The following is a 21,187-nucleotide window of genomic DNA, read 5'->3' as shown; positions in this document are numbered from 1 at the left end:
TGTTATCTATACAAGAGAAGGTAGTATTCGAATACAATATTAAATATTCCATTTTAAAAGCCACTTATCATTAAAGTTTACAATCCGAAAATTGTTTTAATGTTCAAATTAAATTTTGGAAACATAAATCATTTTGTAAAATGCTAAAATTTGTTATGTCCTCATTGTTTACCACAAACAATATTGGCATTTCATAGAAGACTTTGCAAAGGAATAAACTAACACTTTAATTCTAAGCTAGTGGCGATTATGATTAAATAGTAGAACATTGTACATGTTATCTTCTAGTCATTCTTTGTAAGTAAAAGCGAACATTTTCTTCTGTTGGGATACGTTAACACTCGCAAATATTTTGACAAAAGTAAAATGTAAGTATATTCACACGTGCTTAATGGTTTTGGCTACGTATTAAACTTGTTTCTATTGCAAATGATTTAATTACGTCACAGAATCATATATTTAACCAAATGCTTTTTATTCAAAAGGTTGTCTTTGGTACTTAAAAATATCTGCCTAACAACAATTTTTGCCGTATAATACTTATATATATTCAGTGGAAATCTTATGTCAAAAAACTCGAGTTTTTCTTATTTTGTTATCTTTTATTTCTTTACGTTAGATGACCAAACATGTACATGTTTCCGTGAGCAAGAAACTCTTCACTCATTGCTTAGTACATGGTTGGTTCCAAGAACAGATTCGAGAGTGTTCCAATAAGTTTGTAGTTTCCAACACAATCGTTCACAAACTCAAATAAATTAGAATAAACTGTACTAAACCAATAACATGTACAACCCATCAAACGGGTAGGCCTTTATGCAGAATTTTTTATAACATCTTTATCATTACTTTGATGTAGGTACAAGACAGAAGAAACGGCATGGGTGTACTTCTACGTCAAGCTATCGTGACCTTGGTCGTTTTGATTCTCATATTAGACATGCATCAGACTGCTGCTAGAAGAAAACGATTGTGTAAACTGAAGAAAAAGAAAGGCGAGTGTGTTGATATCATACCAAGAAAAATAGTCCGAAGATACAAACATTGCAAGGGGTATGATTTACGTAAAGAGGGATTATGCGCAAAGATTAAAGGAACGTGCATGTTGATTGAGACAGCCAAAGGTCGAAAAATGTGCGAGTGTTTTAACCCAGGAAGGTAACGTAAATGATTTTGTACAAACTCTTGAATTACATGTAGTTAATAATCTATGTCACAAATGTGCATAACAGATAATCTACAGAATGAAAGAATGTAAATAAAATCAATGTCAGCATTATTGGGAGACAAAATGCCGTGATCATAAATGCAAAGTTGAAACGTATACTTGCATTGAAAATATCAATCAATTAATAACTATATAGCCAAGTCTTACGGCATCGAACATATAATCAATGAACAAGCACAAATTTTCCGGAAAATACTTTTAACAGACCAGACAGCTGAACCAACTTCGAAGCTTATAACGTTTTATTTCGTTTCTTTGTTTTATGTTTTATACCTAAGTAAGCTAGAAACTTGAATACCATATAAACAACAACAATAAAAAGAAGAAGAAAAAGATCATCTTATTAGTATAAATGGTACAACAAAATTATGGCCATTAACATGAAATAATGTATACAATGGTACATGATAAAACACAAATAAAGAACGTTAGCACATGGAGTAGAATTATGAAATTAATGTTCTGTTTCCATTGCAACATGCATAATAATCATACTTGCTTAAACCAATCTGACAATTTGCTTCTAGATATTCTACAGGTATTTAAAAACCATTAGAAGCATGAAATGAAGATTAATAATATTGTCTATGTTTAATGAAGATGTTATTTTGAAGCATTGAATGGTGATAATTTACCTCCATGCAATTTCGCCGGAGTATAAACATAGAGCTAAAAGTGGGTCAATGAGAACCTAAATGTACAAACCGGAAACAATATGAGAAAACGGGAAAAGGAAAAGCTCTTTAAATCTTATTGCTTTACAACGCCTTTTAAATCTATTGTTGAACTTTGTCAGATTGTTTTGTCTCCTTTCATTTTACTCTTACTCATGCCTTGTAAATTGCTTTGTTATCAAATATTCATTTATTTCCCAACATGTTTATAAATATTGTTATCTTGTGTGTATTATTATTGTACATATTTCAGGTTATTTAGAGACCAGCCAATGAACTTTCAAGAATGGGTCAGAGACAAATATACCAACAAATCAGCCAGCCTATAGAATTAGAAACAACATCATTATCAATTAGTTTCTAAAAGCAGATAGTAAACAAAACAGTTATCAATCTGTGTGAACTTTGAAATTACTTGGACAATGCGTAATTTGATTTCAAAATAGAAGGTTAAAATGAAGATACACATACATAAATACAAAGTCTATATCTCGACATTTGGTCAAATTTCTGTCAGTTAAATATTAACATGACTTAAATTCAATGAAAATGTTTTAACTTAATGTTATCATATAAAATGAACTTATAAACATTGTATGAATCACCAAGTAAATAAAAGTGCTACAACTTTCAGTGAGTATAATATTTTTATTAAATCGATAACATTTTCTTTGTAGGCAATGTTTTAATATTAAGGTAATCTTTATATTATATTAGGTCCTAATATATGTTTGACAAAAGCATTGGAATATGTATAGATACAATAGATGTGTTATCTTGTCGGGATGAACGCCATGGCTAAAGGAAAGAAACATCAACTATATCCATTATCCTCCATATTTGATATTCCAATGCAGTTTATGCTCACAATTCAGTTGCTGGAGATGAGATTTGTTTGACCTCGAAGATACAGCAGTAGTCATCCGCATTTAAACCAGCATTTAAACCATTTAAATACGTAGCCCTGAAATCACCATGATATATGCATATATGTTTATATATAGCATATACAATGTTTGTCTTGATATCAGCTGATACGATCATTTCATCTTCGGATATATCATAGATGGCACTACACAAGTCTGCGGTATTTGTCATCAAGTTTTCGTCAGATTAAAAATGTCCGTTAGTGATTTGAATGTTTCACAAATTGGTAATGCCTCTCTTATCTTGAAATTCTTCTTCACCATTCACTTAAGGTCAACAATGCCAGTTTTTTATTTACACTCACACATCAAAAACAAACACATTTATGTCTGAAAAAAACAAATAAAGGAAATACGTTTTTTCAGATCATTTAACTAATCTGTTTCTCCAGAATAATAATTTTGATGTTGCGCCAAAAAACTTCCAAAATTCAAAACTGTTTAAACGATTTGACTGAAATCAACACAAGACTCGAGTAAAAGAATCTGAGTACACTTCTTCATTATTCTTTACATACTTTTTCAAGTGCATCAGTTCATTTATGCAATAATTTAAAATGTTTTTACGCAGTTGGACATCAACTGAGCTCCTAAAAGCGGTCTGACGCTTTTTTAAAGGTTAAATATGCTCTGATTCATCGTTTTATAAAAGTGCCCAATAAATTATAAATTTTAAAAAAAGATGGAAAATGATAATTTGGGCCCCGCCGGGTAAATTATATACCAACTTAGGATTAAAATTAGTATTTAAAAGCGTAACTATTATCTTTTTCGTTTTCCCAGATCTTCTTACTTTTAAAACAAACGTAAACGGTTAAACTGACCGGCATTTTTTAAATAAAATAAAATGATTCTTTTAAAGGAAAAAAACTTTTGTTGACATTTGTGCTTTATTTTAAAAACACTTTTGCAAAGATAAATTCACTGAAAATACTTAGTTGTTGTTCTAACAGAAAATGAAAGTTTAAGGACGCTTTAAGTAGAAAATATATAATTCATATCAAAAACTTTGCTGTATTCATTTATGGAATGTATTGTTGTATATATGGTCTTTAGTTTTAGGGTATTGAATCTTAAAAATGACATAAAAGATGGGTTTTGGCACCAACATACGTACATTTCCTATCTTTAAATAAGTTTATCATTGTCCCAAGAACGATTTCCTTTTTAATTAAAAATATCTGCGCCAATTTAAACATATAAGATCATGTTAATCTAAGCGTCAGACTAAATTGTTAATATATGTATGTAGCAGATGACATTTTACTAAGGGGACATTTATCTTGAAGCAAAGAAAATTTCTTTGAAACAATAAAAAAAACACAACAAAACACATGAAAATACCATGAAAATTACGCAGGAAAGAAGTCTATTTTGTTTCGTGTAAATTTCATATGTAAAAAATAGATGCGGAAGATAACTTTAAGCATGATGACACTACTTGTAAATACAAGATACTGACAAAAGTTCGAGTTGAACATTTGTGGTTTCATGTGTCAAATCAATTTTTTTTCAAAGCGAGTGCTTTATCCCTAATATTGTTCTATATATCAAAATCATTTTGAAAGAAATCAACTTAACCAGCTCTTACAACTTTGATATCATGGTCCACTTCAGTCATGAATAGTTATAATGATTTACGTGAATGAAAAGAAATTTCCAATTTTGCTAGTCTTCTGTTTTCGAGAATTAATTCATTAATGTCAAAATCTTACACTTATTGCTCATGTATTTATAATTAAAGTTTGCTATAAAAGATTTGTCCGATTAAAACCTTCGTCACCACTGACATGACATCCCAACTCCAAAAACTCTTCTTAACTATTACCCCCTCCTTCAAAATAAATAGATAAGAAATAATAGTGAAACATATTTCACCCACTTTAAGTGAATATGATATCACATTGTACTTATTGTTACAAAAAAAAACTTTTAAGGTCAAATGTATTGTTTATACCAACACAATACATTTAGCATTGTTTAATTTATGTAGTGACATACTTATTTTATCTATTGAATCATGTCCGTGAACAAATATTTTAGTTTCTTCGTTGAAACACAGCATAGTTATCTTATTCAGAAATGTGTTAAAGAAATTATACGTTTTTATGGTTGATTTGAAGTTTTGTACGTTTAAAAGGAGATAATGTGTGTCATGGGTATGATGTGTTACATATTTTAACTTATATAATAAACTTCCATAAAGATAATGGTCTCTTTAATGATAGATAGTGGACATAACAACATTTGTTTATTCATTTATAATCTATTTAAGACTGATAATAGCGTATAAATGACACATTATGTCATCTAAAATGTAAGTATAAACATTTATATTAAACTAATCATTGGATATTAATTATTTATGCAGTGGAATGCAAAATGTTGACTTCTTGATACCAAAGTTACTTTGACAGAGTAACTAATGGACTTTTGGACTTGTTGTAAATCTCGACACTTGGCGAAAAAGCGAGATCATTTGACATAATTACATGTAATTTCTCTTTATTTTTTCCAACAGTTTGCCATTAAAAACATCTCTTAACCGTACCATAAAGTGACTTGTCACTGCACGAGGCCAAATCGTACAGAGTAATCAGCGGCAATGTTTAACCGTTTTACAGTCGCCAATTAATTGGAATTATTATACATGTATATGCTATTATCAAATAAAGGAGCATGTGATATATACAACTTTTTAATGTACAGGCAACATTTATCTGATACTTCAAGAAGTTTACAAAACCATGTAACAGTCTGTGTGTACCCCATATTTATTCAGTTTCTATGCTGAGATTTTCATTTGTTTTGATGAACACAGAAACAAAACCAAAATGCTATTATTATCATTTGGAAATGACTAATGTTCTCGTAATAAAATGTTGAAACTATGGTTCTGGAATATTCACGTTTCCTTTCAGTTTCAATGATCGGTTTATTAAGTACAAGTGTGTTTAAAAATGAAACTCGCATGACTTGTTTTTTTTTTGTCTTAATGGTACGAATATACGTAAAATCGAGCAAAGTAGAAATTCACTAGAGCACAGTGAGGTTCAATGGAGCACGGTGAGGTTGTTTTTCAAATGTTTATCATGTGCCCATAACAAAAATTCAAACTGTTGGTTAAATGATTCAGAAAAATAAAATGAAAGAGGCAACATGGATTTTTACGCACTTATTCTTATTATTACTTCAGTCATGATGCAAATACATTCGAACTAGGGCATGAAAATTAAGAAGAAAGAAATGCCTATCAAAAGCATCAAAAGCGCAACGTACCCAGTATGTTGATGTGAGAAAATACAGAATTTGTCCAAATTTTGACATGTCTTTACTTGGCAAATGTGTTGAAACATGTGGTCAATGTAAAATGATGCAGATAAAGGGGATCTGTTTATTATAAATATTTCTCTTTTTTTTATTGTAATAGTGTTAGCAAAAACAATTTTTGTCGCGTTTGTTAATAAACATGAAAAGATACAAATTGATACTTATATCACATTTCATGGGTATTATGTGTTTACAAATAACGACCATGGCGTTTTTCAAACACTTGTAAGTTTGTCATTTTATGATGTATAGTACAATATACCATTCATAAGTGCATGATCTTTTACAAAGTAAGCTAGGCTATGATAAGTTGACTAATATCATATGATGACGAAGGCATTTTTTTATCATAAAATCGCTTGATGTAGCATAAGTAGATGTGACGTAGACAACAATAACAAAATTTACTCATTATTGATACTATTACGCATAAAACACGAAACAACAACTGATTTTTCCATAAACCAGCAATAAAAGCAACAATACACTATTTACTGACAGACAAAATAATGGCATGTAATTGGTAAATATGTACTAAAAAATTCAATAACATAGTTGTGTGGTCACTCGGTCATTCAAACTTTCAGACTTTCATCTCTCAGCAATATGTTTGATATGAACCGTTTTCTTTGTCATAGCTGCTGAGAGACTGGTCAGTGTCCCAAATCATGCGCCTTCTCTTTGACCTCCACATATTCACCCAGAGTATCATTTGTCTGACATGTAACAATACGTTCTATTCTTAAGTCATCAATAACATTTTTGCGTCTTCACAAATTGTTATTTCCATTCGTTGTTGTGAGAGATTTCATTGCCAGTTGCTTTTTAAATAATCTTGAGGTAAATCATCCTTTAAGTCCATTTTGTTTAACTTTTGGAAAACAATCGGCAGGACCATTTCCATTGTATTAATTTGTACGGTTTTTTCTGTTCCTGACTCAAACAGGCATGCTTTAAAAATAAAGAATAGTTTCCAAGCAAAATCAAATATGATGGTTATAATAAAGAGATTTTGCAAAGCTGGGCCTTTAATGATTTATCACATATAGCCTCGTCCTCAGCTTAATTTCGAATTTTGATAAATACGACCCATTGGCATAAATTAAAAGAAGGAAGGAACAAATATTTCATAAATGTTGATTCTAGGATTATTGATAATGGCCTTAAATTGCTATGAAAACGTGTGGATATTTTTTAATTAAATTCACATTTAAAGTATGCGTGTTTTAAAACTGCAGTTCAAAGGAAGATATGAGATAACAAATACCAATTATGGATTTTTAAACTAAAATATACATGTATTTGAGCACTCTATATATTTTCATATGACGTATTGGTAAAGATTACACCATGATACTGCAAACATGTGCCTGCTATAGTACAGACTTTACCGGCCAAGAAAAAGACTTCCGTGAATGCTTGTTTAGGCATTTAATAATCTTCTATATTCCTTTGAGCTGCAAGAAATTCTTATACTTGACATGAGATCAACGTCTGTATCAAAACAATCGTCATAGACCGGTGCATTTCAACTGCAATGTATAATTAAACACTTTCTCCATTTGAAGCTTTTCCGATGATGGTTCAATCCAAATGCTGTTGCATTTTGCATTTTCGTCGCTGCTTGTCATCAAACAACTAATTTTATGCCCTAAGAAGATGTTTGTTATCAAGTGAGAGCATTTTATGTGTCTTTTCCTGTAGACACTGTACCTTATCAGCTTAATATATGGCTGACAACCAGGTTCTCTTTAGTTCTTATATGAAGTTAAACTTATTTTGGTGATATCATTTTTGATTCTTTAAAAGAACTACCGACATGGACTATTGTATCAACAGCATACTCGCTGGTGAATAGAAAACATCCACACTTGTCAAAATCACCTTGTTCACTCCCTTACTACATTCTGTTCGTATATTGTCTTTGCATTAATGAACTGAAAAAAATAAAACTATGCATGATTCTCTTCAGAATTTGCCATTTTATTTTGATTTTTATTCGTTTGGCAATTAAAATAATAATAATATAATGTCGGAAGCATTCATGCAGATAAAAGAAAACCTTGATATTTAAAATTGGAAGTATGTGTACTATAAACTATGACCGGGAAGGCAGTAGTTTTTGACAAATTACACTACAATAATAATAATATGTAAGCTTTAGTTTAAAGCTAAAATAGTTCATGTTAATGCTATATGGAGGACGGATACAAGCCGTGCATTAATATCATCAAAGAAAGTTATTCTTTTTAAAAGCACATTATGCGTCAGAAATAAATGTTTTTTAGAAATGCTTAATAAAGGTCAGATAAAATATGTGCTTGATAATATTCATGATAATGAATTTCGAGCATTTTAGAAATCAAAAAATAGCTTTGAATGTTCAGTAATGTGTTGTAAAGGTATCAAAATGTAAACAAGGAAGTATATTGACTTCCATTTTGAATACTAACTAACAACTCTCTATAATTATCCCAATTACTCAAAAACAAACGAAGCAAAATATATTTGAGCTATATTTGACCAATGAGTAATTTTATGGAAACTCCATGTAATATGATACCAAAGAAAACTGAATGTTTTTTTAAACATAAACATGAAACATTTAAAATACACACAAAATAATTTACTTTGTCAAAATGATTGCAATGATTGTTGTTATTCTGAATATACAATTAAGATTTTAGAATCATCGAGAACAAAAATCATTCTTTAACAACAAAAGTGTCAATTTATATTTTGAATTTATAAAACGTGAATGATATCAAAATGTGCTAGATTGGTAAACATAAACTTTTAAATGCATAGTAGGTTAACAATACCTACGCAATGAACTTGTCTATGTTTGTACAATATTTGTACTGCTATAGTCTTCTACCATTCGATACTATATCAGTAATTATTATTTACATTTGTTATGACGTTACATATAAAGAATAGTGTCCTTGATCGAATGTTCTAGTTTCTTTTTAACGTATTTTCGTAGAATTACAAAAATAGGTCCTACAGTTAAAAATAAGTGACAGAAATGACCCTGAATAAATTATAATTCACAATTTTCATGATTAATCTACAAGATTTTATGGATAAATGTTGTTTTATGGATGTAATACGCTTAAATGTTTCAGTGAATATAATTAACTTCCGTAAAGATAGTGTTATAAGATAAAAGTACAGTATTTTCGCATGACACATTTATAAGACATTTCTTTATTACTAACTTACTTACAAAGCGGACACTACGGCATGTGATTATTAAAAAAACATCATTGTCTTCTTCAATGCAATATCATTGAATAATTAAACTATATCGGACATATATTGTTTATATTTTCTTCCAGCTGATTCGTTGTTGCGTTTTATCCAGATTGGTCAGAATTATCCCTATATATGACACAGAAAAGAAAAGTCGAAAGTAGATGTAGACGGTTTAACCAAATGTTTTGAGATAGAGTATATAAGTAAACCAATTTCTGACTGTCAGCAAAACCTCTTTCATTAAAAGGCAGGCTGAATGTAAGTATAAATTGTTATATATTGTCTACAGAAATATTAATTTAACTTCATTTTAAACGATGTTATATATAAGTATATGTTTAATTCTCGCAAATAAAGTTGGACTTATCATGCTTATATTAAAAGCACCAAGCTAGTGTATATATTGAAATTACAATCTTTAGTTATCTGATTAAAAGGGATCAATTATCAGCAGGTAACAAACTTCGTGGCATGTTATTACGAAGATGATTCGCCACAACACAAACAGCAACTAAACTGATATCATATTTTAGTTTGTTTAAAGACATACTATTGTAATCTAAATATGACTGACGGCCAATTGAAAAAAGTCCCAGTTTCAATAACCTTTTCCGATTCTGTTGTTTCGTTACCTCTTAGTTTCATATGATTATTCGAACATTCCAAGCTTTTGATTAAATGCTATAAATAGTTTAAGCACTTACACAATTTGATAGGGATTACTATATGATGTTGGTCAAATGTTTATCGAGGATGGCAAAACTTTTTTTCTAAAATTTCAGAAATAATGCTAGTCGAAGATGAAAACATTGACAACTTACCCTTTTGCCGTGATAGTGATTATTTATGCAGTGCTCATGATGCAAATGAATTCAAGTGAGGGCGGTAGAAAGAGAAAAAGATGTCAATTTAATAAGGAACATACTGAATGTGTTGATATAATACCAAAGAGGGCAATGAAATTCAAGATTTGTCCAAATTTTGATATAGCTACTCGTGGTAGGTGCGCAAAAATAGGTGGTTACTGTACAATAATTCCTAGAGGAGGAAAAAATCGTTGTATTTGTGACAAACACAGGTAGATTATCTGTCTTTTCTCTATCTCTCATTGCCATGTCTTGTTCTCTATCTCTCATTGCCATGTCTTGTTCTCTATCACTCATTGCCATGTCTTGTATGTAATGCATATTAATTATAAATCAAATAAACGCTTGTGTTTGACTTGCAATGTCAAACCTACCTTTGTGATATTATGAAAGCAGTACATATGTAACAAAAAAGTACCCAGGCTTTAAAGTTAAAAAGTTATTTATTCTGTGTGCTACCAAATCGTTGTATTTGTGACAAACACAGGTAGGTTATCTGCCTTTTCTCTATCTCTCATCGCCATGTCTTGTATGTAATGCATATTAATTATAAATCAAATAAACGCTTGTGTTTGACTTGCAATGTCAAACCTACCTTTGTGATATTATGAAAGCAGTACATATGTAACAAAAAAGTACCCAGGCTTTAAAGTTAAAAAGTTATTTATTCTGTGTGCTACCAAATCAAAGTTCCATAAGACATTTTTCACAGCATAGATATTTTTACCAAGAATATTCACGACTTTTACAAGCAGACCTTAAAGGGAAAAAGCTATATCTTATGAAATAATTTTTATAAAATTTATCAACAGTAGAAGTATATTGTTTCTTTAATCTTATGGTAGATTCTTGAAAAAGTTGTAAAAATAAAATGTCTCTGTTATTTAAAACACATGGATATTGTACGTAAACAGAAATTTTCCGGAACAAAATATTAGGCTGCTATTTTAAGTAGTGTTTATTTCACTCAGGTATATCAGAGTATACAACATGCATGAGGTTTGACAATATTGTACCTTTAATAGAGACCGCAATGATTTTGCGCACGCGCAAAATTGCGTTTAATGCAATGTACTACCATATTTTTTCGTACGTACACGTATTTTTAAGTATATTTTTTGAAGCAGATATATAGCTTTATACATTTTGAAATTCATGTATCTATGTCATAATGAATACTCCTATATATATGGTGTAACTGTTTTACAAATTTTCTATGACATTGCAATTATTTAACAAAAAGAATATTCATTTTGTCATAAAGCTATAAACATAAAACTGTGCTCATTTCAGATATTTTCGTGATCAACCATGGGGTCCAGTACGCGATTTTTGAACAAGTTGACGAAGCGTTAATTCTTCAAAGGTGGTGGAAATTTAAATTTAAAGACATATCAATAAGAAATGTGTATTTATTTTTCCACATACTTATAAGCAGAACTCAACATTATTATTATCATTATTTTGTTATTGTTTTTGTGGTTGCTGCTGCTGTTGTTGATATTTTTTTACTTTTTAGTTTGCCTTATTTGTTAGTACTATGTACGTGCCAATGGGTTTCTATTTGAATCATGTTATAATAAATTGTTAATGGATTTATGAACATATTTTAGTTCATTCAACATTGAATTATAAACCATAATATCAATATTATAACTACGACCCAGCAAGCTCCGGAGAAAATCAGAGGGATTTCAGTTGAAATGAGCCGAATTTTACATTCCATCATTCTCGGCACCTCCTCGCTCGCTACTTAATTCGATATTTGGTCTTTTAGCAATTATTTTAGCGTCTGAATATCACTAGGGGCTGAGAGAGAACCAGGAGTTTTAAGATAAAAAATTCCCTTATTCAACGATATCATATTTTCTTTTGTTCAGTCAAAACACGTTTATTTAATATTTGAAAAGAGACTGTGTAGAAATCATGAATATTTTCAAGTCTTAAATTTGAGCATATTATATCTTTAAAGGAAAAAAAATGTTTAAAACTAAAACACGAGTTTAAAACGGACATACTTATATTGGACGAGGCTCTACCCTAGTGTTATACTGGTTTTGCTGCCGTGTATGTGTCAAATAGAATTAAAGTATACTGAATTTTTAAGGAGCGCCAAAAATGACAGAAAGCCAAAAAATTTCTTACAAATTCTTACAAAGATCAAGTAAAACACTTCAAATGGAGAAGTCTCATGAGTCTGCAAAGGATAAAAAAGAAATATACTCGGAATTTAATTGAATACCGTATTTAATGCGATTCTTAACCCTTTTTGAGCGAGAAAGCGTTGCAAAGTTTTTTCAATTTTGGATCATTTTGGACAATAAAAATGATAACTTATGGTTGAAGGGATGTACCATGAAGGGAAAATTTGCTCAGAATTATTTGTCCCGACTTAATTAAATGGAACGCAAATCTCGGAAAATTATTTTAAGTCCCGCCATGTCAATATGAAATCTGGGGTGCCCCTTTAACAAAAAAGAACTGCTAGTCCTATTAAAAATTATTTTGAAATTTTGCATTACATTAAAAAGTTGAAAATAACTTGGTCTTTACAAAGATCAACTTTGAAATTGAGATAAATATTTTGTTTCACTTTTGAATGCTTATTCCTTGGAAAATGTTAGTGAAACTGTTTAAACGTTTTTTACAAATGTTTTAAATATTGAACAGAATTAAAATATTGGAAAAAAACGTATAAGCAATAGCTTGATTTTGAAATATCAACAGCTTTATATTAATAATCATTTCTCTTATTCCTATAATTGTGACTAGAGGTATAGACATTTGAATTAACAAGTATAACGAAAATTGTCATTCAAAAAAAGAATTGATACATAGTTGCAAAAGAAAGTACCAACATGGTAACACAGAAAATAAACTAACATGAGAAAAATGTTGTGAAAATCGGCATCAAAATTTGCAAAATTGTATTGACAACACGATGCGTTACTTTTTGTTGAAATTCTACTTGTAAATAGCAGTGAAAGAAAATGAAAAATTGTTATTCTTGTAAATGTTATTTTTAAAGATATGGGACAATAAAATCACAAGTCTGCAACTTTTACGTTTCATTCCAATGCTATTTACAAGTAAAGCAAAAGTTTGATAGTAATTAAACATCAGGCACATGCATGATATTAGAATATCAAACAATGTAAGTATATCATTGTGTAGTCAAAACGTTTACCAATTATGCCAATATTTTGTTTTAGTAAGCCTACAAACTCTCTCTGTCTGTACATACCCACCGTATATATCCAATAAACCTGTGTAATGATTCAGTGGCATATAAGAAAAAAATCACATTTTCCGGAGTTCCTCATAAAAAACGGCAAAAATAACATTTTATCAGTTTTTTTTTCAATTTTCTATGTCACTAGAAGTTTAGTAAAAGCCATTTGTCACCAAATCGAAATTGAACGGTATAATATGCATTGTTTTACTTATAAGAGTCGACAAAAAGTCTAAATCACACTCAAAACGATGATGACGAATGATCTTGAAAAGTAAGTAATTTCGTGGAAATAATCTTGATGAGGGATAAAGAATAATGTCTTCTCAGCCGTATACGGCTATTACTTTTTTAGTTTGATAAGATAAAAATCATATTGGCCAGCTTACTTACCACGTTGGAAATCCTGTCAGGTATCCGCCATTGATTGCACAATTCTGCGTTACTTTTTGCACGAGTCGTGCGTTATTTTCACATTCTGGTGTTTCTGGATATACACGGTGATACCTAGTGCACTTTTTCTTTTGCAACTTCAAAGTAGATAAACGAATGACCTGCCCTGTGAGCTTACACATTTAATATGTGCCATGTCTTGCGATTATTAGCACGTGTTTCTTCCGATCAATGAACCATTCTTGTGAGCCTATATATTTAACTCGAACCTTCCTTGCAATAATAGGAATTTATTGTTGGCTCACTTGTGCCATAAGTCGTATTGACGCTCCGCGGGGCGCAAGACGAAATCACGAAAATTGCCCGTTCAGAATAAATTGTCAACCAATGGTACAAATGATAATAAATATTGCCAATTCCATTTTAGTACTGCTACCCCTGAGAATACTTAAACATAGATTAAAGAAGATGTCAGTCAATGTGACCAGTCGGCCATCCACCAGTCTACTTAATTACTGTTTATGCTAGAAAGATCTCCCAAGAATGATATAGGGATCGATAATGGCAAGTGCTTGAAATTGCAACACATGTTATACATTTGTATATTCAACTAAATAGGCTTGCAAGACACGGTACAGGGAAATTTCGTTTTTCTACTTGTTAATAATCAATAGACGACTTTTATTTTTATTATTATTATTATTATTATTTTATTTGTTTATTTATATATTTATTTATTTATTGTGCAAACATTGAAATAAATCATGTCCATTAGTTCCGTATTTAGTCACTGGAATACATGAAATGTGAGTATGATTAGACCATCCATGTATCTATATTCACAATAACATCGTTGTCCATTCGTAAGTTGCGGTAAATTAAGTATCAATCAAGTCCTAGAAAACGGTCTAGCAGCAAATGTCTTACGAGACAATACGATTAAAATGAAAATTGAAACAAATTTTCAGTTTACAAGCAAAGAAAGCTTTGTACTGTATAAAGACAAGACAGCAACACGCCTCCAGATCCATGCTTATTTTCATGAAAACTTTGAAAGTGTATTTAAAAAGCATATATTCTCAACTAAACAAATAAATAAAATACGTTCATGTTATTTACTTGAAATATCATGTACTTTCATGTTCCTGTTTGGTCACCTCCCTTATAAACATGTACATGTACCTAATCATGTCTTGTATATGCATGTTCTCACATCATACACTAAATTACATCATATATATCCATGATCTTACTTAAACTTATCCACAACATGACTAGGGCATACTCTTTACTTACAATCATGAATGTCCCATACAGATGGAAATATTATAAGTACTATATATAATGTGTGAATTTTAATACTCCATTATGTAATTATAATGATTTTACTTGTATTATGATATTAACATATACAAAGTCTCTTATAACTCTGTAGAGGGTGACAATGTGTCTTTTTTAATTATGCTTTTAATTTATGATATGTTGTATATACTGTATCACATTGATGAGACTATAATAAAGAACAAAATAATAAAATAATTTACACATTGCAAACCAATCCAAGTAAATTACCGAATAAAGATAAATATATGTAAAAAAACCTTACTGTGTTACCAGTAGAAATATTGTGATAATTACTTCAAAATCAATCATTCATTGCATGTAACATGTAATTCATTACTATTTTACTTTTCTTTAAATTGTAGTACATTTTTCTCAAAGTTGATTTTCCTGAAATGTTTTGGCTCATCTAGAGTCATGCAGCTTTAAACATTTTCAAATCATATTCGGATTTGTTTCTTTGCTTGTTTGATTCAACACTTTAACTTGAGTGAGTTTGTATATCATGATACAGTATGTCTTTCTTGTTGAAGTACACAGATTTTTAAACAAACAATTATTAGAAATATTATATTAAGCTTTATTTTCTTTGACTTATTACATATGAATAGGGGTTTACACTTTTAATGCCTGTTTGTATTTTGTATTCTTATTTCACTCGCTGTATTACATTTTAAACAAATTTTAATACTATATTTTTTATAATAATCATTTAAATATTACTGTACACATTTATTATTAAACATTGTAACTTTCGATTGGACTTCATTTCAAATTATTAAAGTATCACCCAATGAGCGTCCAGTTGGAATGGGTCCAAAAAACTAATCAACGTTATTCATAAAACAATCAGAAATCGAAACAATACTATTATGAATTAGTTTGCACTTTTGAAACAATAAGGTTAAATAAGTACATATGTTTTAACGAAACTAAGTTTAAAAGTAAAAAGCATAAGATATGTATTTCTTTACATTTAATAAAATTTGTGTTAAGAATTTAGCTAAAATATTTCCATGTATATTTATTTATACATAGTCATGCATTCCTTTTCATTCTTATGTTTACAATTAGGTACTGGATCTATGTGACCCTGAAGGTACATTGAACTGTTCAACAATTCGTTGAATGGACATGCACTGTTCTCGATCCGAAATTTGTTGCAAAAATGTGGAAAAAACTGGAATATTTATAGTCCTGATGACATCTCCATGCTTAGCATACATCTCATATACATCCTCTTGATGAGCTTGTACAAACAATTCATCCTCAGATATTTCACTGATGTCATCACATGAGTCGTCAGTATCTGTCATCCACTCTTCATCTGATTCAAAATGTTCTCCAGTTTCTTCAACATAATCGTTAACAAACTGTTCAATGTCTCTCAAATCTTGTGACTCTTCCTCAACATCAACACATTCGCCCGCAACGTCAATCTTTTCACTTGTAGTCTCACTGTCTGCGTGTAAACCATTCATTTTACATGTATTTTCATTTAGTTCAAATGAACTTACTCTTGGTTGTTCAGGAGTTTCCTTCACATCAGACTTTGTATGAAACTTACGAATGCTCCAATCATTGTCATGTAAGACTTTGTCGTCAGAAGCAATTACATCTTGTTGAAAGTAATCTTTCACAATGTCATCCTCTTCGTCCTCTTCATTTAACTTGGTGTAAATAATTCGTAAGGCATTTTCCATTGAATTAAAATGTATTGTTCCGTCTTCTACTTTTTCGAACAAGCATGCTAATAGAATAAAAACACGTTTCCAGAATTCAAATATAACCGATATATAAACAGCATACTTCAGACCTTTGCCTTCAGTTCTTATGATTTCAGAGAGTTGTTCTTTCACTGATTTTTCACAGATAGTTTCGTTCTCTGTTATATTTCTCATTTTTTCATGAATGACTCTCTGCCATAAATTAAGAGAGGGAAGAAACAAAGATTTCATAAATGCTGATTCGATTGATATTGATAATGATCGTATGATTGCTATGAAACATGTGGTTGGTTTTGAATTATTATCACATTCAAAGTATGCATGTCTTAAAACTGCAGTTTTCAGTACATATGACGACATCAGATCACAAATGCCAATTATAGATTTCTCAACAAAAAGATATTTCAGTACTCTGTATATTTTCATATGGCCTGGTGATAAAGATTTCATCATATTCCTTTCAGCGGCTGCAAATGATAACTGCCAACACATGCCATCTATAATACAGAATTTTCCAACCAAGAAACAACCATCCTTGAATGCCAAATCTTTTATTTCTACAGGACACGTCATAATATCTTTCATAATTTCCTTTGAATCTGGTGGTATTCTTACACTTGGCATGAGGTCAACGTCTATATCAAAGCTACTTTCTTGACTGATACATTCCAAATGTAATGTATAACGAAACATGTTCTTAATACGGAGCTCTCCTAATGATGTTTGGATTCTAATGCTATTGTACTTTGCTCTCTTTTCGTCGCTGCTTGTCATTAGAGAATCTATTTCAAGTCCTAGCATGTTGTTTAAAACCAAATTCGGGCCTTTCATGTGTTTCCTCTTAAACTTTTTATACCTTAACAGCTTCATTCCTGGTTGACAACCAGGCTCAATGAAAACTTTTCCTGGTTCAGACAGACCTTTTAGTACCAACATGAAGTCAAACTCATTTGGTGATATTATCTTTGAGCCTTCAAATGAACTTCCAACATGAATTAGTTTATCAAAGTCATATTTACTTTTCGAGTAGTAAACATCAATAATTTTCTCTATCATCTTTTTAACCCCTTGTTCAAGATCTGCAATTTGTTCTCTGTCCTGTTTGAATATAGTCTTGCTGTGTATGCACTGAAGAAATTGAAACAATACTTCAGATTTTTCACTATCAGCCATTTTGCTTTCTCCTTTTTGTTACAATCTGTACCCACTGGAATTGTTATCTTTTTTTAAAAAAAATCTAAGTGCACTGGCTTCCTTTTTAATATTTACATTTACATTCACCGTGCAAATCGGGACATCAGTTCCTTCAGACACCTAAAACAGAAAATAAACCAGCAGTAAGATAGAATCAAGTACTTACACTTGCAGTTATGGTGATTTCAACAGGGTAACGTTTATTTAGTCACGCGAATTGATCTATACATTAAGCACACGTGAACGGGCATAGTTTGGTTTATATGTATGTGAATATATTAGAGGTATCGAGTGGTATGCACCCATTACATTTTCGCACTGGATAATCGGGGTGTGTTTAGGCGTATAGTTTGTAAAGTAAATATACATGCATGTTCCGGGGATAATCCGATAATTAGAAATTGCAAGCAATTAAACATATGATTTTTCTTTTCTTTTTTTTTTACTTTCCTGGAGACATTTCCTGAAAATGTGAGGGTCGTGTCCAACACAGCCTACTTTCTACTGACATGAACTCCATCATTGCTATAAGGATCGATGTGCAAATTTAGATCATAATGTCGATTTTAGATTGATATATAAATAACACAATGCATCCATCCTCTTTCTGTACAGTCAGTTATAGTTGAATTGTGAAACAATATATGTACAAACACTAGCATAATTATAAACTTAAAAAGTTTTCACTTTAATGTTTAACATTTTTGTTTTATAATTATGTAAACTAAATACTTTAAGGAAAGACAGGAGCAAAACGGAACACAAATTGTTTTGAAATTGTGAAGGCTCTCATGTTAACTTTATCTAGTATTTCATCATTATTTTACTTTTAAAAACCCACTGATTCCTTAAAATTGTAACATTACTCAATGAATATCGCTAAATATCATTTTCTGATTATTGTTGTCGGTCTAGTTAAATAAGTAATTAAGTAAGTATAAATTGGGAAGTAAATATTTTTATCGTGACACATGTAATATATATTACGAATATACAATAGTTTAGAGAAGTATTGAAAGCATCTCAGCGGACCTATAAGTCACTAAAACCTAGACATAATAAGAAAATTCAGGTGAGACGATAATTTACGAGTTGGTTTATATTGCCCTGTTTTGCTCCGATCTCACCTAAACTGATCCACGATTAGGTCGAATAAGCTGTTATAAATTCCCCTGTAATGTTTGAATAAGTTACATTCTTTAGTCTTTACAAAAATTAATTACCAAAATCGAATAAGGTAAATCCTGCAAGCGAACATACATGTATATACATTTACATCAGTCCATTTTAGTTAAAATTGGTTAACATATACACAACCAGATGGCAGATAAAGAACACATATCATTTTCTCTCGACTAAATGTTTGCTCGACTGTGTCTAAAATCAATAAATGTTACTGGAGCTGCGTTTGATTTATCAAAAGTGTTGGTCTGCGTAACTGCGTACGATGGGAAAAAAGGCGCAAAACATCATAATTATTTAACAATATTTATAAGTCGCCACTATATTTGTAACAGTTAAATAGTATATCTATGGTGGTAGAAGGCCTGAAAATCTGAAAATAGCAAATCAATGATTGAACAATTAAATACCACGATCATGTTTTATTGATCTTAAAAATTCAAACAAATGCTAACGTTGCTTAATTAAAAGAAATGTAGAAATATTGAAATCTTCAAAAGAAACATACTGATTTTTATAAAACAAATTTATAATGTATCCCTGTGGATAAGCCATTGAAAGAGTTTCTTAATTAGTGCCAAACGTTGCTATTTTATGATAAATAAATTATGAATGATATTTGAAATGACATGCACTGTTAAATCATTTGGTTGTTAATATTTTATGACACCTATTTTATTTCATTATTTTTGTTTAATTACCTGTTCTTTTGATATAATCGCGTGACTGTCATTAGGCTAATTGCATGGTAGCTAGTGCTATGAAAGCTATTAATAATAACTGCTGATAAGACATGCATACAAGTAACTTGACTGTGAATGATTTGCAAAAGATATGACGGCTGATAAAATGCTAATCATGGTAATATTGTATTAATAATTTCAAAGTTATTTTTAACTTTAACAGTTTAATATTTTATATACTGTATTGACCACATTGAATGCTGATAAGCTCAAGTATCAGATAACATTACAAGTCTATTTCCAGATTGCAATTATTCATTAATAATTTTCATTCAGCAGTGGCGTATCTACCGATATGCCAATACGCACGTGCGTATAAAAAGAACAAGTTTCGAAAAAAATAAAATTTCAAAAATAAAATCAGTAATTTGGGCATGGATCGATCAACATATTCGTAGTTGATAATAATTGATTCTTTAGATATACTAAGGATGTTTCCTAGTTTGAATATGTGTTACCTATTTTGATAAAGTGTATATATACAATCAAACAAAGATTATGAGAGAAGGGTACGTGTAAGCACACATATGAGCAAATTAATTACAATGCTTGATATCAACTAGAAGCCATTTTCGAGAGAATTGATCTATCTTTGTCTCAGTCTGGAATTCGTGTAATCAAAGATTTTAAGGAGGTATGGTTTGAATTATCTTAAGATTCCAATTTACACGGAGACGTCTAGTGAATATTCGTACTCTGTATCCTACATTTAAGGCTAAATTCTGGACAATGCATATCAGGTACAGGAATTTCATGGCTATTTCTTTAAACACCAATGCAGTCCAAGTAAATTTAGCACAAAAAAAAACCAACACATTAGCCAATGGAGTTTTTCTGCAGCTTTTAATTTGTGTAATCACTATAAAATACTCCAAATAGTAACTGGCGTATATTCTTGTGCATAGTACTTCCTGAAACTTTCCACCCAGAAATGAAGTCCTGCAAAAATACATCAAAAACAACATTTAAAGTACTCAGAAATGAAACTTTATGTACACAATTACAAAAGATATACTTAAAATATAACCAGTATCAATTGGGATGACTTGTAAAAAAAGGCCATTTCAAAATTTACAAGAACTACTTTCTAGAC

General features: G+C 30.4%; 2 protein-coding genes and 1 long non-coding RNA gene across 3 annotated transcripts; 2 read left to right on the top strand and 1 right to left on the bottom strand.

The window, feature by feature from the left end:
- The first annotated feature begins 752 nt into the window (after positions 1-752).
- Positions 753-2,540, top strand: LOC132733379 (uncharacterized). The gene is made up of 2 exons (XM_060720021.1): positions 753-1,158; positions 2,156-2,540. Exons 1-2 carry the CDS (start codon positions 881-883, stop codon positions 2,229-2,231), a joined length of 354 nt encoding a protein of 117 aa, XP_060576004.1. The 5' UTR covers positions 753-880; the 3' UTR covers positions 2,232-2,540.
- Positions 2,541-9,083: 6,543 nt separating this feature from the next.
- On the top strand, positions 9,084-11,881 carry LOC132733375 (uncharacterized). The gene is made up of 3 exons (XR_009626159.1): positions 9,084-9,674; positions 10,199-10,494; positions 11,576-11,881. It is a non-coding gene; the product is annotated as an uncharacterized LOC132733375 (long non-coding RNA).
- Positions 11,882-15,544: 3,663 nt separating this feature from the next.
- Positions 15,545-19,554, bottom strand: LOC132733380 (uncharacterized). The gene is made up of 2 exons (XM_060720022.1): positions 19,393-19,554; positions 15,545-18,289 (listed from the first exon to the last, which is right to left on the bottom strand). The coding sequence occupies exon 2, from the start codon at positions 18,146-18,148 to the stop codon at positions 16,319-16,321; it is 1,830 nt and encodes a 609-aa protein (XP_060576005.1). The 5' UTR covers positions 18,149-18,289; positions 19,393-19,554; the 3' UTR covers positions 15,545-16,318.
- Between the last annotated feature and the right edge of the window lie 1,633 nt (positions 19,555-21,187).

The sequence above is a fragment of the Ruditapes philippinarum genome, unplaced genomic scaffold, assembly GCF_026571515.1.
Source record: "Ruditapes philippinarum isolate M1 unplaced genomic scaffold, ASM2657151v2 ctg1756_1_1_1_1, whole genome shotgun sequence".
Taxonomy (NCBI): domain Eukaryota; kingdom Metazoa; phylum Mollusca; class Bivalvia; order Venerida; family Veneridae; genus Ruditapes; species Ruditapes philippinarum.
The sequence above is the reverse complement of the archived record's forward strand: the minus strand, read 5'-3'. Positions and strand labels throughout refer to the sequence as shown.